This window comes from Protomyctophum parallelum, assembly GCF_964188405.1.
Source record: "Protomyctophum parallelum genome assembly, chromosome: 6".
In the NCBI taxonomy this organism is placed as follows: domain Eukaryota; kingdom Metazoa; phylum Chordata; class Actinopteri; order Myctophiformes; family Myctophidae; genus Protomyctophum; species Protomyctophum parallelum.
The window spans coordinates 20,689,000-20,702,054 of NC_139701.1; the positions used below are offsets into that span (position 1 = coordinate 20,689,000).

General features: G+C 45.3%; 1 protein-coding gene across 16 annotated transcripts in view; it reads left to right on the forward strand.

Annotated features, from left to right (window-relative positions):
• herc2 (HECT and RLD domain containing E3 ubiquitin protein ligase 2) overlaps positions 1–13,055 on the forward strand; it is an 84,493-nt gene that overhangs the window by 14,555 nt on the left and 56,883 nt on the right. For 10 of the 16 annotated variants that reach the window (XM_083767379.1, XM_083767382.1, XM_083767369.1 and 7 more), the window contains exons 7-25: positions 626–767; positions 1,879–1,983; positions 2,367–2,538; positions 3,628–3,801; positions 4,049–4,066; positions 4,534–4,722; positions 5,207–5,358; positions 5,990–6,147; positions 6,459–6,572; positions 6,726–6,977; positions 7,829–8,022; positions 8,170–8,370; positions 8,552–8,780; positions 9,158–9,282; positions 10,878–11,056; positions 11,178–11,362; positions 11,864–12,019; positions 12,196–12,381; positions 12,573–12,749. In XM_083767379.1, coding sequence (XP_083623505.1) covers positions 626–767; positions 1,879–1,983; positions 2,367–2,538; positions 3,628–3,801; positions 4,049–4,066; positions 4,534–4,722; positions 5,207–5,358; positions 5,990–6,147; positions 6,459–6,572; positions 6,726–6,977; positions 7,829–8,022; positions 8,170–8,370; positions 8,552–8,780; positions 9,158–9,282; positions 10,878–11,056; positions 11,178–11,362; positions 11,864–12,019; positions 12,196–12,381; positions 12,573–12,749 — 3,108 coding nt within the window. The remainder of the gene's footprint in view (positions 1–625; positions 768–1,878; positions 1,984–2,366; positions 2,539–3,627; positions 3,802–4,048; positions 4,067–4,533; positions 4,723–5,206; positions 5,359–5,989; positions 6,148–6,458; positions 6,573–6,725; positions 6,978–7,828; positions 8,023–8,169; positions 8,371–8,551; positions 8,781–9,157; positions 9,283–10,877; positions 11,057–11,177; positions 11,363–11,863; positions 12,020–12,195; positions 12,382–12,572; positions 12,750–13,055) is intronic. The other 6 variants (XM_083767383.1, XM_083767374.1, XM_083767384.1 and 3 more) reach the window with 1 other exon arrangement.

The window sequence follows — 13,055 nt, forward strand, 5'->3', positions numbered from 1 at the left end:
AAGTAATTTAGAAGTAAAACCGTTTCCCGAAAGCCTTCTTAGCCTCAACATTCTATATTGTTGCTGTCAAGCAGACCTCTCGTTGTATCTTCATTCTTCATATTTCAACCAATGTTTTATGAGTGGTGCAACCACTCCAAAGAACAGCAATGTCTGTGTTAACCTATGTGACTATATATGTGACTGTTACTATGAGTACCAGTAGGGGCAAAAGTGGCGCTGTTGTGCCAGAAACAGATAGAGAGATAGTGCTGCACTGTTGCCTGCTAATGAGAGAGAGAGAGAGAGAGAGGGGGGGGGGTACAGGGGGAGAGGGGAGAGGGGAGTTGCACCACTCAGTTCACACTGGTGTGATTTTTGAGAGAGAGAGAGAGAGAGAGAGAGAGAGAGAGGAATTGCACCACTCGGTTCTCATAAACGAGTGCCTTACTTCATCCTACAAGAGTGCTCCAAAGTTGTGAAATGAGCAGATCTACAAGCTCATAACACGCCACGATGCGGATGAGATGTGTTGTGATCTTGAAGATTGCCTATTTCATTTAATTTTTTTAAATAATATAAAAAGGAACGTACTGATGTGCTATCTTTGCAGTGTGTTTGTCTAACATTTTTCCTTGTTTTTCAGGCGACGATGCAGATCTGTGCAGCGAGCTTCTCCAGGAGTCTCTGGATGCACTGCGTGCTCTACCAGAGGCCACGTTGTTCGATGAAGGAACTGTGTCCTCAGTGTGGCTCGAGGTTGTTGAGAGGGCAACCAAATTCCTCAGGTCGGCAAATGTTCTGTGCTCTGTGCTCTGTTACAGGATCTTGTCTGCGACGCATTGAGCTTGTAGATTGTCATTAATTTAACCCATTTTGACCTGAGATCAGATTCTAAAAATGACTTCTACATCCTGACAGTTTTCTGAAAAAGCTATGTTTCTATGTCAGTCGTTCTTCGATCTTTCAACAGCTAAAGCATAACATAATGCTAACACCAAAAGGGGTTCGCAATTTACAATTTAAGAAGTGGTCAAAATAGCAAAATGTTCAGAAGCATTTTCCATAAAAATCTTAATAGTCTTAAAGGTTAAAGCACCAATCTGTGATTTCTTCACCTGGTTGGTGGCATGTAGAACAGCAGGCATAAGAACAATATTAGCAATATTAGCTATAATATTACAAAAGCTATACGAAAGCAAAACAATTTGACATATTGTGTTAATTGTTTAGGAAACAGCGCTAGTGTTTCCTAAACATCCGTTTCACAAATTGCACATTAAGACTTTGGAGAATTACAGATTGGAGAATTACAGTACATTTCAAGCACAATACAAAACTGTTAACTGTGGACGACAACATAAAGCATTACACTTGTTTTCAATTCATCATAACATTTAGAGACATACAAATAAACACTTCTATATAGCCAAAAACAGGAAATCATCATAAAGGAGGTAAAAAGGGAAAAAACATATACAGTGAGGGGAAAAAGGGGTGGGTGGGGGATTCAGATTTTACAGGGGCCAGTTTGGAATTGCAGCCGTCCGTAGGTGCCCTTTGAGAGCGGTTTTGAAGTCAAGGGATTTGCATGTCTTAATGACTGTTGGTAGGGTGTTCCACATTTTGGTGGCATAGGAGAGAAATGAATGTAGTCCCTTATTTGTGCCGAATCTGGGTTACACATGGTTTGTTGAACTCCCTCTGGTGTTGTGGGTGTGGACTTCGTTGACATTAAGGAAGTATTTAGACAGGTACATAGGTATCTTGGTGGTGGTACTTGGGTAGACTTGGTGGTCATACAAACATTTTCGTGAGATTCTATTTAGCTTTTATCCATGTGTACTGTGTAGGTACTGTACAGCCTAACGTGTTTTGTCTCTGTTTTGTGGGGTCCAGTGATGTGCATGGAAGTGCCAGTGTCAAGGGCAACATTCCCCTGCAGGACCAGCACCTGGCTCTGGCCATTCTGCTGGAGCTGGCCGTTCAGAGAGGCACACTCAGGTACGCAGATCTTTTAAATATCTTTAAATACGTTTTTGAAGGTCTTTTGGATGTTTTTTTAAGTGGTGCAACCACTTCCTTATGCAGCTTTGTGTGTCCGTGGGTAACTGGCTGGCTGGCTGGCTGGCTGTGTCCGTCCATGGCTGTGTCCGAGCATGGAAATAGCGAGTTGCACCACTTACTTCACACATGTGTGATTTCTTTTGTATTTCTGAAGAAATCTAGCCTTTTTAAAATTTTGTAAAAGAAAATATAGGAAACTATTATTTACTCGATATTTACTCCTGAGTCGGCAACCTCTAAAAAAGGATGACCCATAAATGGGTCCCGAGAACCTGACTCTCTGTATTCACGGACTTTCTTTGGTTGTGTTCTAATTCCAGTCAGATCCTGTCAGCTGTCCTGCTCCTTCTGCGGCTGTGGGACAGCGGGACGAGAGAGATGGACAACGAGCGCTCCACCCAGGGAACCAGCGCTCCCCTGCTGCCCCTCCTGCAGCGCTTTCACAACATCCACAGCAGTAAGGAGGAGCCGGCCCCTGAGGAGGAGATTGAGGTGAACCGTTATTCACCTCTACTTTACCCATTATGACCTGAAGCCCATTCTAAAAATGTCTTCCAAATCCTTTACAGTTTTCTGTTTCCATGTCTGTTTCTGTTTTGGCTAAATTACTCTTGAAAATATGAACTATGATAAAGTAATTACATTTTAAGTAATTTAATTGGGTCACATATGCTACTTTAATAACTTGTTTGGAATGCCCTCTTAAAGCCCTTGTATTAGTTGTTGTTTTAGTCCCATGGAGAGAATGAAACACGTGATCCTCTCGTATATAGAGGGCAGCACGGGTCCATCAAATTGGACCCGGTCCAAACGACCAAAACGGTGCCGATCCCATATAGATCCGGACCCATAGTGTGTTTAACATGACATGAGACTGCTCTCTATGAGCGACTGCACTCCGCCTCTCGAGACAGCGCAGCGGAGGGTTGCAAACTTGCATAGGCTAATATTAATGCATTTTAGCGCACCGACATTCTTACCAGAGCTGTTGACAATCACAACAAAACTGTCCCACATTTTTCCTCCGAGTGACGTGGTTAGTCCCACATTGCTCGTTGCTTTGCGTTTCACCTCGCTCAAGGGGGTCGCCATGATTGCATTAATATAGCCAGCTGTGTGTGTGTGTGTGTGTGTGTGTGTTGGGATTGGGGTGAGAGAGAGAGAGACAAAGCGAAAGAGAGAGAGAGCAAGCGCTCTCGCTCATGTCGAGGTGCATGACGAGACCCAGCCCTTGTTGACTCTGTTCAACAGAAAATATTGGACTTGTCACTTTAGAATGTAATAATTACAACGCACGCATGTCTATTTTTAACACCTATTTTTAAAGTTGAAGGGTTTAATATATAAAGCTCGGATACTCACGGGTAATTTCGGGTAACTGCATTTCAGACGATCCGACCCAGACCCGCAGCAATTTGGAATGGATCCGACCCTGTCCGAGGGACAAGTCAATATTTTGGGCCCGAACTGGCTCGGTTCTCGGTTCGGCTCTCGGGTATTGGGTTCCGGTTGGACCCGTGCTGCCCTCTACCACACAGCCCCTCTGACTATTGTTGTTGCCTCCCCCTCCCCCTCCCCCAGATCCTCACAGCCCCTCTGACTCCCAACGAGAGTTTCCTGCGCTACTTGACCCTGCCCCAGGACAACGAGCTGGCCATCGACCTGCGGCAGACAGCCGTGGTGATCATGGCTCACCTGGACCGCCTGGCTGCTCCATGTAGCCCTCCAACGTGCAGCTCCCCTACCTCGCACAAGGTGCCAACACACAACATACACCTGGACATCTTTTATCAAGTCTTATGCTTAATTTGTACTTCTACGACATTGTTACATCATGGTCATCAGTAGGCTGTTCCCTCACTTCCATGTTCCCTATTTGATAAAAATGATGGTGGCCTGTCACAAGTTGTCTATGGATACAATAGCTTCATATTTCTGTAGATTGTTAAATAGGAGCCTTATTGATACTAATTACTTTTCCTGTCTTTGTGCTTTATTGGAGGATCACGGCAGTATACAGGTAAATAAAAAATATACTCTTTGCTATCCTTAACCCATTCTGACCTGAGATCAGATTCTAAAAATGTCTTCTACATCCTGACAGTTTTCTGAAAAAGCTATGTTTTTATGTCAGTCGTTTTTCTAATTTTCAAAAAGAATAGCTAAATTATAACATAATGCTAACACCAAAAGGGGTTCCCGCCCCAAAATGGGTTAAGGTTGTCAATTGTTTTTAGTCATATTTTATTTTATGTTTTACTTGTCGAGTATCTTGAAAAGTGCTATGTAAGTCTGATATTAGGTAGTGTACTGTACACAGTGACTGTTTACATTAAATCTATGGGACTTGACCAACAGGCAAATTCATAGTAGCCATTTTTAGAAGTCGCTGATCAGAGCACCTTTTTTTGGACGAACAGAAGAATAGTTTCATACAATATAATTTTACTTAATCTCTGTGACTGTGTCCATCTGCTTGCACTACAGGGAACCCTGCAGGAGGTGATAGCCTGGGGTCTACTGGGTTGGAAGCTCTATGCCAACGTCAACGGCCCCATCCAGTGCAAGGGCCTGTCCAGCCTGGGAGTCAATCAGATCGTCTGCTCAGAGAAGGGATTTCTCATCTTGTCTAGCAGCGGTGCCGTTTACACCCAGAACTACAAGAGCACCACACTGGTATGAATTATTTTGTCACGCAAAGCTTACAAGCAACTATAGCTCAAAGTTCTGTCTCCGTTTTGGTTGGCTCTATTCTATATTAGCCCGACCGGGCTCTTACACAAGTTTTTCAAAACGTAGCTTATCTACACGCTCGTAACACGTCGCAACGTGTTGTGAGCTTGTATATCTGCAACTTTTTTGAACATTTGTAACAAGTTTCAGGACACATCGACTGCATAATTGCCGATAACATTGTCATCAAAAGAAAGTTACATAATGGCCAGTATATCAGTCTACTGTATGTGTTGCTGTGTCGTTGCAGTCTCCCATGCTAGTCCACGCTCTGAGCTCTGTATGTGTTGTGCTGCTGTGTCGTTGCAGTCTCCCATGCTAGTCCACGCTCTGAGCTCTGTATGTGTTGTGTTGCTGTGTCGTTGCAGTCTCCCATGCTAGTCCACGCTCTGAGCTCTGTATGTGTTGTGTTGCTGTGTCGTTGCAGTCTCCCATGCTAGTCCACGCTCTGAGCTCCAGAAAGACCATGAAGCTGGCTGCTCACCCCGACGGGCAGCACTACCTGGCCCTGTCAGCCAATGGGGAGGTGTTTTCCTGGGGCTGTGGAGACGGTGGCCGTCTTGGACACGGGGACACCACGTAAGAAACTATAGTCAATGGAACGAGAGACACCTGATGATACTGATGCTGATATTATTCAACACATGCATATTCAATAAAATACAGAATTATGCTGGAAATGCGTATAGACTCCTCTCCTTTAAATGTTTCCCCCCATAAACTTCTCTTGAAAATTGGGTTTAACTTTTTGTTTAGCCTGTTATTATAGCCTATGTGTGCACACATGGGTGTTTATATACTATAAATTATTTTATATAGTTGTATATTGTATAAAATATTTGAATATATAGAATATAAAAAATAATACATTCGAATGGGATTATAGAGGGAAACTGACAGCCTGAGTATTTCGTAACCAAACTATTCATTTCATATACTGTAGTAGTGTAGTTAGTTGATACAACTTGATGCTTTAATTTTACTAATAAAGTTTGTGTTGCTTTATCGCTGTGTAATTTTCGTGTTCTATGTGGATTTACTTATGAAACAGTTTTGGCGAATTCATCACATGAAAAAAAACGGTCTAATTAAGGACTGTTGACACCTGTAATGAATATAATCTCCTCCAAACCAGTAAATGCTACATGGAGAAAGGTTGATCAAAACAAGGAAGGAATGTAAGTCCATGACTATTGATTTCCAATCCCAGGTATCTGGAGGAGCCTGCCATGATCACGGCGTTCAACGGGAAGCAGGCGGGGAAGCAGGTGGTGCACATCGCCTGTGGCAGCACCTACAGCGCTGCCATCACGGCCGACGGGGAGCTCTACACCTGGGGAAGAGGGAACTACGGCCGCCTGGGCCACGGTGAGAACCGTATTTCAACTTTGTGGGTTTTTTTCCGCACATTAATGCATATTAATTAACTTCATCATACAAGAGTGGCACACAAGTAGTGAAAGTAGACTATCTACAAGCTCACAAGGCGTTGCATCACAATGCATCACAAGCTTATAGAGCTGCTATTTTCTTTTGCATTTTCGAAAACCTTCACGAGTAGAAAGTGATTTTTCTTTCTGGTCCCTGTGGGAGGGGAAATTGCTTTAAACCAACAAATCCCGACTGAGTCCACAACCGGGATGCTGACATGGGAATGTTGTCCTTGATTGTCTTCACAGGTTCCAGCGAGGACCAGACCACACCCATGCTGGTGACGGCACTGAAGGGACTGAAGGTCCTAGATGTGGCGTGTGGCAGTGGCGATGCACAAACTCTCGCCGTGACGGAAAACGGTGAGCAGGAGAGAAAGGACTTACCGACTGGAGTCGGTCTAGGGCGGTGGTCTTCAAAGTGGGGAACCACTGGTGGTCTGTGGCTCAGATTGCAAAGTTTTAACAAGGTATTTGTTGTCTCTCAAACATTGTCCTCTCCCTGTGGGACTGCAGGTCAGGTGTGGTCGTGGGGTGACGGCGACTACGGTAAACTGGGCCGTGGGGGCAGCGACGGCTGCAAGACACCCAAGCTGGTGGAGAAGCTGCAGGACCTGGACATCGTGAAAGTATGCTGCGGCAGTCAGTTCTCGGTGGCGCTCGCCAAAGACGGCCAGGTTTACACTTGGGGAAAAGGGGACAACCAGCGCCTGGGCCACGGCACCGACGAGCACGTCCGCTATCCCAAGTTGCTCGACAGCTTGCAGGGTGAGTTGTTTACGACGGTGAACCCTCTAGTTTGTGTGAGCGCACGCTAATGCTCTTCAGAGCCATGCTCTTTGCAAATCTCTCTCTCTCTCTCTATTTATCTGATCCACTGCTGATATCAATTGTACAGACATATTTGTATTTTTACTTCTCTGGTTCTGGCTAGGTTCAGGCCAAAGGTTTATGCTAATTGGTCAGGTTGGCTTCACATCACTCTACAACAGCAGTGGTAGCGCAGAAATGTGTGGGGATGAATTAATTGAGGAGAGAAAATGTGTAACGGACATCCAAAATTCCAGACGATCTAGATCTAGTCTCATGTACTATATTGCCCAGTCCTAGAATATGAACCCTCTGCCTGTGGTTTAGCAACCTGTCTGCTCAGGGCCACATACTTCTACAAAGGCCTGTAGAAATCATTGGCACAGAACTTCCCACCCTTTCAGAACATTTGCATCACTCAATGTGAAAGGAAAGCTCTAAAAATCATTAAGGACTTATGTTCTGTTTCGAGAAAAAAAAGAGAGAGAGGGAAAAAAAAACCCACTACCAGAGCACCAATCAGGCTGTCAGGTTTCTGAACTGCTGATGCCCCAATATGTACCGCGCATTAAAGACAAGGCGGTGATCCGAGCACTCAAAAAGTTAAAAATGAGGAGAGGCTGGATAAAAATAATACTTTATTTATAAACGTGAAAAGAAGCCATCTATAGCATATCTATTTTTATCCACCCTCTCCTCATTTCTTTTTTACTTTTTGAGAGCTCGTGTCACCGCCTTTAGTATTCCAGTCCCACTGATCTTTGAAGCGCCAGCCTACTTTTCATTATTACTTTTCTCTGCCACGGCAGGGAAGAAGGTGGTAGACATCGCTGTGGGTTCCACACACTGCCTGGCTCTCACTGACGACGGGGAGGTGCACAGCTGGGGCAGCAACGACAAACTACAGCACTTTGATACACTGTTCTCCAACAAGAAGCAGCCCAAAGCACTGCCGGGCCTCAACTCCAAGCACATTGTGGGCATCTCCTGCGGCCCGGGACAGGTAAACCTACGTGATCCCCCAGCACGCCATCTATGATGCCCAAAAGATACTTTTTACAACCCCACACACACACACAACGCACACTTGAACACACTTGAAGACCACCATGTTGAAACCAGTTGAAACCCCCCCATGTTGTTCTTACAGAGTTTTGCCTGGTCCTCCTGCTCTGAGTGGTCTGTCGGGCAGAGGGTGCCCTTCGTGGTGGACGTGTGCCCTATGACCTTTGAGCAGCTGGATCTGCTCCTACGACAGGTCAGCGAGGGCATGGACGGCAGCTCCGACTGGCCTCCTCCACAGGAGAAGGAGTGCATGGTCGTGGCCACACTCAACCTGCTCCGACTACAGGTAAGACAGAGCTGTGGTATGTTTCTAGCGCCAAACAGATTTTTAGTCGGAGTAGAGTTGGGAACTAGCGGTTTGAATCTGCGTGAATTGAATACAATTAAAATTGCATCAGACTCTGTGTGAAAGTGCCTTAATTTCATATAGTTCGCTCATGAGAACATTGGTTTGTCTGGTCTTTCAGCTCCATGCGGCCATTAGTAACCAGGTGGACCCAGAGGAGCTGGGCCTGGGCTTGGGCAGCGGGCTGCTCAACAACCTGAAGCAGACCGTGGTGATGCTCGCCAGCAACGCCGGGGTGCTCAACTCGGTGCAGGCGGCCGCCCAGGCCGTCCTCCAGAGCGGCTGGTCTGTGCTGCTGCCCACCGCTGAGGAGAGAGCCCGGGCTCTGTCCTCACTCCTACCTAATGCAGGTATAACCTTTTTTCTTTTTTCCCTCTACACGAAATGTCTTAGCTGGAAGGGATTCAAAAAGTGATTCAAAATGTACTGGTGACTAAAATACAGTGAATTATATTCTGCAGAAATTTTACATATTACAGTATTACATTTTACTCGTTTTTCATATAAAAAGTTCATATATAACGTTCATATATAAAGCTTTGAAGAAAATCAAACGTTTTCTGGATACAGACTAGCCTTGCTTCTATCTATGGAGCTATCTATTCAACTGCGCATGGCCATGGCACAGAATTAGTTAATTAAAAAATAAAAATTAAAAAATCAATGAATTCATACATAAATAAATAACTAGGCGACGAAGCAGCCACTAAATCTTGGTCTTCCTCAGCATCTGGAAACGAGATGAGCGTGAGCCCCGGGCGTCGCTTCATGATCGACCTGTTAGTCAGCAGCCTGATGGCAGACGGAGGGCTGGAGTCTGCGCTGAACGCTGCCATCACCGCCGAGATCCAGGTCAGTGCATTAGAGCATGAGTCGCAGCCCTGCACTCGTCTCCCACACATGATTTATTCATATACGCTGACTCTTATGTTTCATCACGTTGTAAACCACAGGCCTGTGGCACAGAGTGACACCAGAATGACCCTCACTGATATCATGTCACCCTTAAGTGATTCTGGGCCCTATCTTGCGCCACCACTTATTACCCCTTATCCTTAAAAGGATAGTTCAGATTTGTTTAACTTAAGTTGTATGAAATACTTGACATTAATATAGTGGTTGCAACTGTATTAATTGATTGCCAGAGTCCTGTGGTGGGAGTTCTGCTCTGGTTTTGGTGAAATATCAAGTAGTTCCGGTCATTTTGTGGGGGGCACTGGGGGCCACGCAGTAAAGGTAAATGAATCCACAAAATTAACTTTATTTGTATTGTTGACCTATTTCTAAAATATTAGTGCAACTTTCGTTATTTTTTTACCCCTCTATCACACAGAACTATGTTTTTTGTGTCCATATCACTACGCCCAAAAAATAGTTCCATGTGATGGACGAGTCAAAGTTGAATGAAAGTCGCACTAATATTTTAGAAATAGGTCAACAATACAAATTACGTTCGTTTTGTGGATTAATTTACTTTTACTGCGTGGCCCCAGTGCCCCCCACAAAATGACCAGAACTACTTAACCCATTCTGACCTGAGATCAGATTCATACGAGGTTTCCACTGGACACACACTGGTCTGATTAACCCATTCTGACCTGAGATCAGATTCTAAAAATGTTAGTCGTTCTTCGATAAAAAAAAAAATCACACACGTGTGAACTGAGTGGTGCAATTCCCCCCCCCCCCCCCCCTCTCTCTCTCTCTCTCTCTCTCTCTCTCTCTCTCACTCTCTCTCATTAGAGTCACTACCCCTCTCACTGTTTCTGGCGCCCCCTACTGCTATTATTAAGTCACATACTCATGCTCACACAGACAGACAGACACACACACAAACAAACAAACACACAGACACACACACAAACAAACAGGTACGAAGACATTGCAAGCTGGTTGTAGGAGTGGTTTGCACCACTCAAAAATAGCAGACCTACAAGCTCTTAGCGCGCCACTCGGTGGCGCGCTATGAGCTTGTAGATCTGCTATTTTTCAATAGCTAAAGCATAACATGATGCTAACACCAAAATGGGTTCCCGTTCAGAATGGGTTAATATTCACTAAAACCAGAGCAGAACTCCCACCACGGGACTCGGGCAATCAATTAATACAGTTGCAAGTATTTCATACAACTTAAGTTAAAAAAATCTGAACTATCCCTTTAAACTTATTTGCCATTTTGAAAAACATTTTAAAATAATTCAATTAGCTGATCGATTTGATACATCGACACGTTGTGAGCCTGTAGATTGGTGATTTGAACTATTTTAAAAGGTTTTTCAAAATAGTAAAACATGACAAATAAGTTTAGGGATAAGGGTCAAGGGGTGGTGCATGATATAGCCCTCTGTGTATTCTGACTGACAATGTAAAGAAACTATAATTATTATGACATGTACAGAACTGGGACCTGAGGGTTCATGTGATTTTAATCATCCTCTTCACACCAGGACATTGAAGCCAAAAAGGAGGCCCAGAAGGAGAAGGAGATAGATGAACAGGAGGCCAATGCGTCCACCATGCAACGCTGCCGCGCCATGCTGGACAAAGACCTCATCAACACGGGGATCTACGAGTCGGCTGGCAAGCAGAGCCTGCCGCTGGTGCAGCTGGTGCAGCAACTACTGAGGTACAAACACATCTTTGACCGGGACACTGATCATGCTCAAGTTCATGACCCACTTGGCGGCACATTCTGCGCCACGATGCGCAGCCCGCTGTGATATTAACCGAGTTGACGTCATCTGCAGGAACATCGCCTCCCAGACAATCGCAAGGCTGAAGGACGTCGCGCGGCGCATCTCCAACTGTTTAGACGCAGAGCAGGTCAGCAAGGAGCGCTCTGCATCTCTGGACCTGCTGCTACGATTCCAGAGGCTACTGGTCAGCAAGCTGTACCTGGGTGTCAACGGCACAGAGAACACCAATGGATACAGTGAGTGGCAATACTGGTATCAATCCAATTTACTCTTCTGGACACCAACTCAGCATTAGCTAGTTATCACAGAATGGGCTCAGCTGTTAATGAGACTAATGAAGGCGATCTGTTCCATTCTGGTCAAACAGAGTCAGGGTGCTGCTATTGTGTATGTTGGCTGACTGGAAACACCCTGCTACACCAGTGGGTCTCAAAGTGTCCTTGAATGGGTTCCAAGTGGCCCGTGCGGGTGTGTAACTCTGAAAGTGTACACAAACTTTGAGTGTTTGTGTACACTTTGTGTACACTCCGAGTTATGGGGGTCCTTTTTTATTTTTTGAGAACCACTGCACACTAAATGAAACGGGGCCTTCATTAGTATCGGTAACACCTGAAGGAAGTAGGGAAGCGGCCGGAAGTAGGAAGAGATATTCTGTGGGCATATAGCCCATTGGGTTCCACTAGCAGGAATGTCTATGACTCCAAGTGTTTGTTATCCTTCCACCCTTCTTGGTACAGACCCAGAGCTCCTGGGTGTGGGCTCCCTGTTGAAGAAGTACATCGCCCTGCTATGTACTCACATCGGAGACATCCTCCCTGTAGCTACGAGTATCGCCTTCGCCGGCCATCGCCACTTTGCCGAAGTGTCTCGCGTCATTGAAGGAGATCTGACTGGTAATTCCCTCAAATATTTGTTTTACAATATGGACCCAAATGGATTTGGTTCCATTTTCACACTCTTGAGTTATGGGGGTCTGTGGCCTAATCATGCACACCAAACTGGGGATTGTTTAACTGAAAACATTTGAGAAGCACTGCTCCACAACCCATGACTGGTTCTTGTCATGTAGGTGTTCTCCTGCCTGAGCTGGTGGTGTCCATCGTCCTGCTCCTCACCATTGATGGAGGCCTCATGCAGGAGACGGGCTCCATCCCTCTCCTTGCTGGTCTCCTCGAACACCTGGACCGCTTCAATCATCTGTCCCCAGGACACGAGAGGGACGACAACGAGGACTTGGCGTGGCCGGGCATTATGGGTAAAGCTCCTAACGCAGGCCTAGAGCTGAGCGATATGACTTGAAAATGTTGTCAGTTTTGTCACACTATTTCATTTTCAGTATGTTTATATTGCTCATATTGTCTACAGAGGTAGACAGATGATAGAACACAGACTATGACACAGTGTGACTAGCATTTGAGTAACCTTCATGTGCTCTACTGATTCCAGGCTCATTCTTCACGGGTCAGAGTTCTAAGAACAACGAGGAGGTATCCCTGATCCGCAAGGCCGACCTGGAGAACCACAACAAGGACGGCGGCTTCTGGACCGTCATCGATGGCAAGGTCTACGACATCAAAGATTTCCAGGCCCAGTCCCAGTCCCTCGCTGGGAACAGCATCCTGGGTAGGACTTGAAGGCCTCACTGGTTGCGATAACCATTTAAAGTCCTCCTATCATATCATATGGTTCCAGTTGATATTTGATCTGATCTGTAGGGAGCTTCTCAAATGAAATTGTCACCATATTGTGGGGCACGGTACAATAGGATTGGAATAATAAAGTCCTAGGATACGTTTCTTTTGACTTACGCGTTGAAGTAGTCACATCTGTGACAAAAAGGAAACCTAGGTGTGTGCATAGATGAGTTGAGTGGCTCGTTGCCTTGTCGGGTAATGTGATTCAGCCCAGGTTTGCGGACAGCGTGACATA